The sequence below is a fragment of the Antechinus flavipes genome, chromosome 4 (assembly GCF_016432865.1).
Source record: "Antechinus flavipes isolate AdamAnt ecotype Samford, QLD, Australia chromosome 4, AdamAnt_v2, whole genome shotgun sequence".
NCBI lineage: Eukaryota > Metazoa > Chordata > Mammalia > Dasyuromorphia > Dasyuridae > Antechinus > Antechinus flavipes.
The window spans coordinates 64,287,684-64,300,122 of record NC_067401.1 but is presented as its reverse complement, the minus strand read 5'-3'; the positions used below and the strand labels follow the sequence as shown (position 1 = coordinate 64,300,122).

Sequence of the window (12,439 nt, the reverse complement as noted above, 5' to 3'; positions counted from 1 at the left end):
ATTTGAATGTAATTTTAAGTCAGAAAGAAAAAAAAAGAGTGTGAGAGAAAGAATTAGGTATAAGAAATGTTTAGCTTTATTTTCTTTTCAGAATGGGTTTGGAGAAAAGTAATAATAAGGAAGGAGGAATTATATAGGAAGCCATGTGTAGTTTTTGTTGTTATTGTTGTTGTTATTGAGTTGTTTAAGTCATTTCTGACTCTTTGTGACCCCATTTGGGGTTTTCATGGTAGAGATAATTGGAGTAGTTTACCATTTCCTTCTTCAGCTCATTTTACCAGTGAGGAAACTGAGCCTATTAGGATTAAATTGCTTGCTTCAGATCACACAACTACTAAATGTCTCAGGCTGTATTAGAACTCAGTTCTTCCTGACTCCAGGTCCTTATCTACTCTACCTCCAACCTACCATTCACAAAACCATATAAGTAACTCTTCCACTTCTGAATTCTGAAGTCATAGAATGCATTATAAAGAATCTAATTTCTTCCCTTGGAGTAAATTGAATGTAGTTTTGTTTTCTTAAAAGTTTGCTATTCAGAAATTTTGCCTTTATAAAAGATGAACAATTCTTTCTCAAAGTAGAATAATAAGATCACAAGATGGCCTATTTCTTTAGAAATTTCCAGAATATACTGTAGAAAGTTGTTGGATTGTCACTTGTTCTCTCAACTTTTCACTCATGGTTTATCATTTTACTTGATGTAGTTTACATAACATCAAACTCTTTGGAGAATTCTAATCCTAGTTCTTATGATATCAAAATGACCTTAGTTAAGCCATTGAAATGTTTTATCTCCCAACTTGCTTTTTTGAAAAAAAAAATGAAGCTTTAATAAGAACTGCTCAATATATATCAAAACTCCAAATGACTAATTTGCTAGTGACTCCATCTTACTTAATCTTCAAAATAGACTCAGTTTGATGTTAGAACGTATTGGAAGCATTTCTCCCATAGCAGAAGCTGTCAGAGCTTACTGTCTGTTTGCATAAGTTTTGAGAAATTGAGGTCATAGCCACACCATGATGAGATATCCAAGTAGGAGGATACAATAAGGAAATATATATTAAAGTTCTTTAAAGATCATAAAGCACTATCAAAATGTAAGGTATCTAAATAGAGTCATATGCAGTTAAAAATACTTATAATAGTAATAGAATAAAGGCACCACAAAGGATATATTTAGGTCAAAAAGGGGAGAGTCACTTTGTGAGAATGAGAACAACAAAACAAAAAATGCTATGTGATACACTGCTATGCTTGAGATGAAAAAGGGAGTTGAGAAAGTCTATCAGCTTTCTGAGAAATCTCTCTTTGGCGATTTTAGGATGAAAACAAAGATTTGCAAATAGAAGATGCAAGGGCTCTAATTTGGATCATTGGAGGTAATACTCAGGGAGGAGATCATGGGTTACTAAAAGTATCAAAGAAACTCTAACCAGATGCCAATTATAACTTGGCACAGGAAATTCTGGCCTCCATTTTCAATTGTTGTTCAGTCATTTCTGATTTTTCATGACCCTATGAACTATAATATCTATAGGATTTTCTTTACAAGTTCTGGAGAGATTTGCCATTTTCTTCTCCAGTGGACTAAGGAAACAGAGACTGATGACTTGCCCAAGCACATGCAAGTATTTGAGGGGGATTTGAATTAAGGTTTTCCTAATTCCTGACTCTAGGCCCAGCATTCTATCCAGCTGTCCCTTTTCAGTACACATACCATATTTCAAAATCAACTGCTAATGAAGGTTAATGAAGAGTTCTCTTTAAAAGAAACTATTGACATTTGTTATTTGGATTTCAAAATAGAATGAAAGCCTGGAGGTATATCTAACTAATCTAAGATTAAAAACAAAAATAAAAACAAAAATTACCATCCCATGCTGGAAGCAGTCACAATTTAATAGTAACCATTGCAGCTCAGTCTGTAATCATTTCTGGAGATTTTTTTAAAAATAGAAACAAAACCAAATCACTTTTTATTTATTTTCTTCTTCTGGAGATTGTATATGTCAAATGTAATCACATCTAAGATAAAGAAGCATTCTAGGCATCTTTGTTGCTTGTGGGTCTCTATAGCAGCTAATTTCAGAAGTTTGGAGTTAAATTTGATGGGGCACATCCCATCTGCTCAGCACCAGTCAGTGTTTAATGGTGCTGTCAAAGACTAACACAGAATTTCAAAAGACTACTTCTGAAACCCAGCTAGATGGAGGCCAGACTTCATATTGATAAGTCCAAGGTCAATCTATTCTAGAGAAAACAGAATCCTGCTGTTTCTTTTATATCATCACTAGTTCTATTCTAAATACTGAGAGCCTCTAGAAGAGCCCCTTTTCAGAGAATTATTAAAGGGAGAAAACATTATTTCTAGAAGTTACATCATCGAACAAGGGGCTAAAACTTAAATCTGTACTTTTTTCTCTGTTGAAGCAAACTGATATTCTAGGAGATTACTGAGCAGAATACAAGAGTGTTACTGGGAGGAATGAGGCAATCTTGGGATGCACTGATAGTCATAGACAGAAATAGAAAGATAATTCTGTTATATCGATTAGATGATCATTTATTTAGAGAGTATATGCTATAGAGATAGCTGCATTTGAAGTCAGAAAATATGGGTTCAAAACCCAATAGTAGCTTTTACTTGTTGTTTTTCCCTTAGGCAAGTCACTTAATTTAACTGTCTCAATTTCTTCATATGTAATAGAGAGAAGCTAATACCCATGGTGCATATCTTAAAAAACAGATGTGAATTTTAAATGATAATATATTTTAAAAACACCTTACAGATTTTAAGGTATGATATAAATGACAGTCATTATTGTCATTCTTTAAATGGTCTTCCCATTTGCCACTATCTCATTTGAAAGTTGTTAAGGTGGCCTTGAAAGCCAAAAAAAAACCCAAAAAACAAAAATATATTTCATGTGATGAATGATTTGACAGTTGGAGACTTGATTTCACAATATTATAACGATCTAGGTTGGTTTAAAAAACTCCAGTCTTGAAGGCATAGGACTTTTGTTTTCATTGATGGAATTTAACTTTGTAAAATTTATGATATATGATATTTTTATTTCTAGAAATGTGCAATGACATATATTGTTTCAAATACACACTAAATATTTGCTATAAATAAGATAGTATTACCATTTTGGATGATATTGATCCACTCTTACAATATGTGGGTAATTATCTCCTTAAAATGGCAGTGAACACCTCTGACCATATTCTAGCATTAAGCATGGAAACCAAGAATATACCAAGTTGGATGCATTTTATATATTTGCCGGGATATACACTCACACATATATTATCTTTGTATACATAATATAAATATGATGTGCATATGCATACATATGTATGCATATATATTCTCTTTATATATGTATATTTTATATATATATATATATATATATATATATATACATATTTATATGTACATGTATGTATGTAAATATTAAAGGAGAGGAGTCCAGCCAAATGAGTTCTTTTTCATTATCGTTATTATCAGCACACTTTCCCCAATTTGTTTATTTTTTTAAAAATTTTTTTATTTTAGATAGTTGCCTATGGGAACTTCAAAGTTAAGTGCCTTGGCATGATGACACAGATAACAAGTATCAAAAGCTGGACTGGAATGGAGGTACTTTCTGACTCAAAGATCAGCTGCCTAGCCTCTTTGCCAGATAGCCTATTTTTTTTTCTGAGAATTCTCTTATGCTAATCTCTAATTCTTTAATGCAAATCTAGTTTATCCCTGATTAGTTCTAAAGTTCTAAAATGATAACAACATTTGTGATTTAGTAAACAAGATTTAGTGTGGATGTTCTTAACTGGGGATGAGATTGGGTTTGTCTGTGAATTTATTTTTATTTTTAAATTATTATTTTGATAACTCAACTTCAATAAAATTCTCTCACTTTATAATTCTATATATTTTATGCTTTTAAAACATTATTCTATGAAGGAGGTCATTGTCCTTACCAAACTTCCAAAGGGCTCTATCTCACACACATACACATACATACACACATACCCCCACACCCCACATAGTTGGAGGATAAGAATTGTTTATCTAGAGTATTGTCTAAGACATAGAGAAGTTGAATTATTTCCTCAGTTAGTGTAAGAGCTGGATATTGACTCCAGTGTCCCTTATTCCAAGTTTAACATAACAGCCATCATTCCATACTCCCTCTAACTTTGGACAGGAGGGAATTAAGGAGATTTGGGCAGTAAATGGTTAACTGTAGGAATTCAGGGAAACAATTGACTTCATTTTGTGATTCAATTCTGTTTCTAGCTCAATTTTTGTTCTATTCAATTATAGGTATAGTTCAACTTATATCTTATGAGAAAAAAACCTTTTTATATTCTTTAAATGTAGTCCTTTGTGGCTAGCAAGTCGGATCATCTCTAGCTGCTGCTTAGAGACCTCAACCAAAGACTCAGATTATGTTGGCCAGAAACTTAGTTCCAAAAATTGATGCAAAGAGTTTTCTCACAATTGTATGCCTCAAGCAATTTATATGTCTTATCTAAAAACTGGATTCATATTGACAAGTCAGTTATTGTTTCCAAGTTTCTTCAAATGTTACTAGATACTTAGTGAGGGGGAAACACCTCTTTTTCTGAATTCAGGGATTATACTTGTTGTTCTCTCTTTCCCAAGATGGAAAGTCCTCAATCATTCATCCAAATATAAATCAGATCACCAAATCTTGTATTGTTTCCTTTTAGTTAATTTGTCTTTTCTGATTGATTTTTTAAAAATATAAAAATCTGTCTTCTCCTATATTTAAGATACAGCCCTAAACGGAGGAAGAGGCCTGGTCCTAATTTGATAGGCAATTGCCACACATTGCTTAGTAAACCAATAGGCTTAGAAATTCAAATCTTTATTTCTTTAATCATTTCATCTTTCAGCCATCACAGACAGTGATTTTATTTGGTGCTTTAAGTTTGTATCTGATTGTGCCTGTCTAAATGGAGTATGTATTAATTCAGGACATCTCATTTTGCTGAGTCCCCAAATTATTTTGAGTAACAATTGACCATAACAAATAATTACCTACTAGATTTCAATTGAATATAGACAAGAGTTACAAAAAAACTATCATCATATCACAAATTTGGCTTCATTGTGAATAGAACTTACTGAGTTAAATGACATTTAGTGCCTTCAGGTTCCTATGGAAAGAATATTCCCAGCTATAAACAGTTAGCAATTAACACATTTTATCATTCTGTCTCACCATATTTTTAATTGACTATTATATGGAGTTGAGAAATAACCAGAATTTCAAGAGACTCCCTTCTATGGTTCTTCTCATAGTTTGCTTAACCGGCTACAGTAGAGAAGATGGAATAAATTCATTCTATGGCAATGTTACTAAAGCATGTATTAGGAATACTAGATGGATAGTTAACTGTGAGGATGAACGTTAGCCGTTACTTGAATATCTCTTTTAGATGTATTGACTTTAAAAATATCTAGATCATAAGCAGACAGATTGGAATTCTTTTTGCCATAGTGGGTCTCTCTTGAGTGACAGATTTGAGTTTGTCATGAATAACATTCACATTAGGGTTCTTGCAAGGACAATTTAATATTTCTATTTTACATGGAGGACAGGGAAACTTTATTTTAAAACTTATTTTTCAAGTGGACAAAACGATGGGATCTTATTAGGTAGCTAGATAATGAAGTGGATACAAGTTAGGACTTGGAATCAGGAAAATGAGTTCAAATACTGACTCATATAGTTATTGACTATGTGACCCTGAGAAAGCTGCTTAAACTAATTGTTTCTTTATCAGAAAAAAATGGGGATAATAAATAGTATCTACCTCACAGAGTATATATGAGTTTTAAATAAGTTAGCACATATAAAGTGCTTTGGAAAAATGTAAAGCAATATGTGAATAGTAGCTATTATTATTATTATTATTAATAAGAGTCAAACTTACCTTTATCAAAATGCAGGAAAACAAAAAGCCATCAAACTAACATTTTGTTTTGTTTTAAGTTGTAAAAGAATCTTCTGCTTAAATCATATATTTCCATTTAATAAACTTATTTTGTATGTTGAGTGGTTACTGATAACTTTCAGGAATGTAGAGTTTTTTCTTAATAGGAAAGGAAGAATAAAATTGGAACTATGATTTTCATTGATCAAGGGAAGTCTTGTAAGAGTTGATTGCTTGTAGAGGGTGTCTTTTCTTCAGTTTATAGGCTTGGAGAGTTACCCATAGCACTAAGATGTTATACTATTTGCTCAAAGTCATCAAGTCAGTTCTTGACAGATGAGGACCTTGAACCCAAATACTTCCAACTACCAGGCCAGATCTCTTTTACTGCCTTTGGGAAAGAAACTAGAAAGACATTGTCATCTTTTCCCTTTCTTCTACTAAACAAACATGGATTCATCATCAAGAAGGTTGCTGTTATTATTATTAAGAGAAATTGGATACTATCTGATTAAATGAACAGATTGACTTTTATGAATAGGTATGAACTTTGGTATAAACTATCTTGGATTATTTTAATTTCTTTACCATTTTTATATTCTATGTAATTATTATTTTATTTCCATTTTGGTCTACATGTTGGGAATACATTGCAAGATGAAAATCTATTTCACAGATATCTTTTGTATGAACTAATAACCCACCAAACACAAAATAGTCATCAGTATCACTGGTCTATTATCTCTTCAGAGGCATGTTAGAATTGGAAGGAAGAAGACAAAGATTTTAATCACTACATTTTGTTCTAAGTCATTATAAATGTGACTCTGGGCAAAAAATGACTTTGTGAATCTCAGTTTCCTTAACTATAAAAAAGGAACAAAAACGATAGTACTTATATCACAAGGTTATTACAAACCCCCAAACCAAACCTACATTTAAAGTGCTTTGCACATTTTGAAGTATTATATGAATGGCAGGATAAGAAAGGAAATCAGCCCTGTGGAGTTCAATATTATCTCTGATACATATTGACTATATAACATTAAGCAAATTATTTAACCTTCTGATATTCTGGGATATTCTCTAAGACTGTAAGTTGCGAAGAGAGTATCAATATAAATTAATAAAAGAGCTTTCCTTATCCAGGAGTCTTTTATACAAATATGTCAAATGTGCAAGCTTGCATTGCTCACAACACTCTTGAGAGCTAAAATATAATTGAGAAATATTTAATAAACAAAAATGTAACAGGACATAAATAATGTTGACATGTGGTTTTCTAAGTTAATATGTAGTCCACAGGGGTCTAATAGTCCCCACTTCTATTTAAAACTGATACCTTAGTAGTGAAATTATAGATCTAGCCAAGAGGAAAAATTTTTTTTTAAATTATCACTTATTAAATAGTGATTGCTATTGTCACTTGGCTAAATAGCACATTATGACATAGATATTTTCCAATTAAGTAGCTAATTTAATATCAACGGAGACATAAGTAAAGAAAAAATTAAAAGGAATCATGGTAAGCTAGAAGTTATCTGGTGATGTCACACTGATTAGTGTGCAAACAGTGGAACAAGTCCTGAACTTGGAATCAGGAAGACTGGTCCTAGCTAGCTGACCATGGGCAAGTCACATCATCTCTCTCAGTTATAAAATGGGAATAATATACAGATTTATTGTGAAGATTAAATGAAGTAACTTATTCTTCTAAACATATATGTAAAGTGTTTTATAAACCTTAAAATGTCATATAAATTAGTATTGTTAAATATCCATTTCTATCAGCTCAACTTTCAGAAATGTTATGTCATTTTCTAAAAATTTATTATCCTGGATAAAGGTTTGAGACTATCAGGTTTTTGAGTAAGTTGCATTTTATGTTAGGTATTAACATGACAATCATTGATTGATAAAAAACTGAATTTCTCTTTGTGCTTAATACAAATCACACAAAAGTTCATGCTGTCTCATTTATTGTAATAATGAAGAAATCTTAAAAGGAGATCCTAAATTCTTTAAGAACTGTGCACCTGGCAAATAAACTGTAATCATCTTGGGGTTAAATGATAGCAATTGTAGAAAAGGAAATGAATAATCATCTATCTAATTGAAGCCACCCACTTAGAAAACTATTGTTTCAGAATTTAATGGAGCTTTCTTCTTCCCTTACTATTCCAAATTATCTATATTTGATGATTTTTTTTTTAAATTGGGCTAATATAAATGCCTTGATTGTTTGAATTTTCCAGGATTTTTCAAGTCTTGCTATCAGAATTACCCAAACTATTAGAATAAATCTTTGAAATGATTTAGAAATCATTGATTTTCTCTTGTGTAAATGGAAAAGATAGTTTTCAAGTGCAAGTAATCAGAGTTGCCCCAAATTGAAAATTACAGACTTTTTTTTTTACTGAAATTTATGCTACTCTTATATAAGTATGGATACAATCTTCACTGAGGAATGAAAAATGAATTGAATACACGCAAAAAGATTTACATCTATAATTTTCTAGTTCAAAATGTCATGATTGTTTTGCTGATGAAATTTGACTTTAGTTTAAGTTGTTACCTTTAAAAAATTAACATTTATGTTTTTAAAACTGCATGATTCGCTATTTGTTAGTATAAATATAACCTTCATATGTCAATTTTCCAAAACTGTATTTTTGAAAATGGCTAATTGTTATAAGGAGGCATAGTAGCTATCTCAAAGTATGTTTGGGGCTTATCAACCAGAAAGAAGATTAGATTTTTTTCTGCTTGATTCCAAAAGACAAATTAGGAGTGATATGCAGTTGAAAGAAGATTTTCACAATTACATCTGTCACACACTGGAAAAAAGGTTGCCTTCAAAAGTAGCAGTTCTCCCCAAAAAGTAGATCTTCCAGTAAAGGTTAAATGACCATCTATCATATGTGTTATGGAAGAGATTCTTGGTCAGATATGAACTGGGTAAAATGGACCCAAAGAGCCCTGGCAATTTCAAATTTCTATGATTCTATGGTCTTTGAAATGATTAGTTAAAATTTAGTTATTCTGTTTACATTAATTGCAAGTTTTAAGTTTTAGCATACGAAAATAGCACTGAAGTTTTTTTCTTCTCTTGAGAGGGGTAAATTCTCTGAGCAAAGACAACGGGTTATGTAAGATATGCAGATGATTCTGTACTCCTCTACTCATACTTTATTGGACTGGATAGATTCTTCAGACAACTGCAATGAATAGTATGCAATACATTTTGTATCAAACCAGCTGTACTGGACTACTTTTGCTATTCTTGGTTGCCAATGATGCATTATATGTAGTGAGGGTAAAATTCCTGCTTTGAGATTATTTTTTTCTGTATATATATAATGTATATCTTCCAATAGACTGTAAGCTCTTTGAGGCTAGAGGTAATTTTTCATTTTTGCTTTTGAATTCCTTGGACAGTCCTAGCATGGGTTATATAATTAGATAATACTTCTTGAATCCATTTGAATTGAAATGAATTAATGGGAAGCTACTTTTCCCATTATCATTTTAAGGTTTACAGTGCTTACAGAAAGGGCCCAACATGAGAGCATGATCCCTTCTTGATTCCTTTCAAGCCCATCCATAATCAACACTGAAATTCGACTTCAATGTATTTTATAAAAAATAGTACTTAGTTTACTTTCACAGAAGTGAAGAGATACAATTGCACAATGGTGGTTACAATGGTAGAAATACATATTGCCAGTAAAATGTTAGCAAGAGGTTTAAAAATGTACTTTACAGCACCGCATCAGAGAATTAGGTAACAGCAAAATGATGGACATTAATTTTCCCAAGTAAACCAGATCCTTGAATATTTTTTTTTATCTTTTAAGAAATAAATGGGAGGGAAAAGTACTCTTTTTGCTTCCAATTACTACCAAAATATTTCCTGATGGGGAGCAACAAATTGACAGATTAAAAAAAGGACAGAAGTAAAAAAAGACATTCATGCATTTAAGCCACCATTAGTCTCTGACTCAAATATAAGGCAGATCATTAATCTTTTGGAAACCTTGACTTTAGTCACTCAAATTCTCTTTAGTGCTTTTTCACACAAGGTCATGATTCGCCTTGCAGATCCAATAATTAAGATGCATTTCCAATGGGTCATCTTAGGACAGTCTTGGGTGTTTTTGTGACACACTCTAATAGTATAAAATGCTTTTTGGCAAATGATGAAAAAAAAACACATACTACAGAAAAAAATATGAGATGCTTTAGAGTTTATCACAAATGACACTAAGATAATTGAAAAATTAAAAAATAAATAAAAAATAAAGCAACACTTATGTGTCATCTTCCGTCTTAATGATGTGGAAAAGGGTGACATTGAACAGGACCTGATGTCCGTTGTTCCAGGCATACAGAGCTCTATCTCTTGCATTGTAGTCAAGCATGGATATGTGAAAATATTGGTTATGGAACGGGATGTCTGTGTACTCATATGTGGAGGTTTTGGTAGAATAAGAATAATAAACCTTGGCTCCAGTTAAATGAGAGTTGGTGACATATAGGGTCCCACAGATCATGAAGGATTCTCCAGCGCTCCTCTTGGGATAGCCAGTACTCCAGCTCTTCATCACCTCCAAGGTATCTTGATTAAGCTGGCTGATGACAATGTTGCCTGCATTCTGGTTGGTTGCATATACTGCCCACAGTCCAATCTCATCAGCCATCAGATCGATGTCAGAGAAACCACCCCATGTGTAAGGGTAAACATTATGAAAGCCAGCATATTCCAGGCTCCTCTGAGCCAGCACTCTTCCTGTGTCAAAGCTGTACTTGATGATGATATTACTCTGATACTTGTTAAAATAGAGGGAGCCATTATAGACCACATGGTTAGTCCCTGCCCATTTGAACGGGAGGTTATATGTCCTTGATTCAGCTCCACTGACAAAGTCTGCAATTGATTTATATTCACGAACAATCTTATTATTAGTGTAACTATCCATGTACCAAACCTGGAGGGAGTAAAAAAAAAAAATCAACTCAACTTATTTGCATTCTTATTAAAGAATCTAAAACCATGCAAACTAGCAGATACCAATACAGATATGTGTGTGTGTGTATATATATATATATATATATATATATATATATATATATATATATATGCATGTGTATATGTATATATATATGAAGATTTTGAAAGCCAAATTATTTTCATGCTTTGATCTGCTATTTTATCTCCTCTCCCTCCTCCCCCTCTCCCCCCCATTCCCCCGCTCCTCCACCAAAGTCAGAAAGTATCTTGATTTTTGTGTATCCTTGCTATCTAGGTAGTAACTGCTTAATAAAATTTGTTGAAATAATTCAATTTAAATATTATGTCATAAGAAGGATCTAAGAGATATTGAAGCTCAGTAGATAGTCTGCATTGGCGTCAGGAAGACCTGGATTCAAATCTCAAAGAACTGTCAGTTCTCTAAGAAACAGTCAATAATCTGCAATGGTATAGAGATTTGTTTCCTTCATTCTTATGCCAATAAAATTACAATTCTTGAGTCTCTTCCGAAAAACAAAATTAAAAGAAAGTTCTAAAGCATTTATAGACATTTTAGCTCTCCTTATATTAGGGAAAGAGACAAGTGTTGGGAAGGGAAACAAATATTTATTAAGTTGCTACTACATGTCAAGTATTGTGCAAACTGTTTTTGAGGAAAATTACCTTGAATGACTTACATTTTATTCTACCTCCCCATCTGGAGCAAGAATCTATATTTTTACAGAAATGTCTAAGATTTCATAGTCTAGAGCCTATTTTTCCAAGTAGCTTGTTTGTCTTTGGATTATGATTATATTGAATCATCATGTTAATACTAACTTTAGGATTCATAGGATGAATTTATTATGTGAAAATGACCGCACAATGAATTCTTTGTTTCCTTTTACATCAACAATTGAACCATCTTAGGTCAGGTGCCTAAAGGGTTTAATTATACTGAATTTGAAAATTCAGATAGCATTTTCCCAAAGTTCCATTGTAGTGGTTTGGCATTCCCAATTCATGAAAACATCAGAGGGAAGAACAAGAAGATTGTAAATATTGCTGAATTTAATACCTGGAACATTTCCCCTGGGATCCTCTCATAGCTTTCGAGCTAGAAGCTATCTCATAGGTAAGCTAGTGTAGCCCTCTCATTTTATAGGGGAGAAAACAGAGATCTGTTGATTTTAAATTACTTAATCAAGATCATTCAGATAGTGGGTGGCACAACCAGTATTTATACCCAAATGCTTGATACTACATTTGTTATACTTTTCATTGTTTCCCTTTTTCCTTTTTCTCATTTGCTGAGTTTCCTGTCTTCTATTTTCCTGTCATTCCCTTATTGCATAAATTCATAAAATTTTCTAGCATTTAATAAGAAATATATTGCTGGAAAAGAGCTGAGAAGTCATCCTTATCATTCATCATTTTAAAGATAGGGAA

The 12,439-nt window shown here is 32.3% G+C and overlaps 1 protein-coding gene across 2 annotated transcripts in view; it reads right to left on the bottom strand.

Annotated features, from left to right (window-relative positions):
* Positions 1-9,613: 9,613 nt before the first annotated feature.
* The window catches only part of OLFM3 (olfactomedin 3), a 256,710-nt gene continuing 253,884 nt past the window's right edge, over positions 9,614-12,439 (bottom strand). For both annotated transcript variants that reach the window (XM_051993225.1, XM_051993224.1), the window contains exon 6: positions 9,614-10,967. In XM_051993225.1, coding sequence (XP_051849185.1) covers positions 10,290-10,967 — 678 coding nt within the window. In that variant the 3' untranslated portion in view covers positions 9,614-10,289. The remainder of the gene's footprint in view (positions 10,968-12,439) is intronic.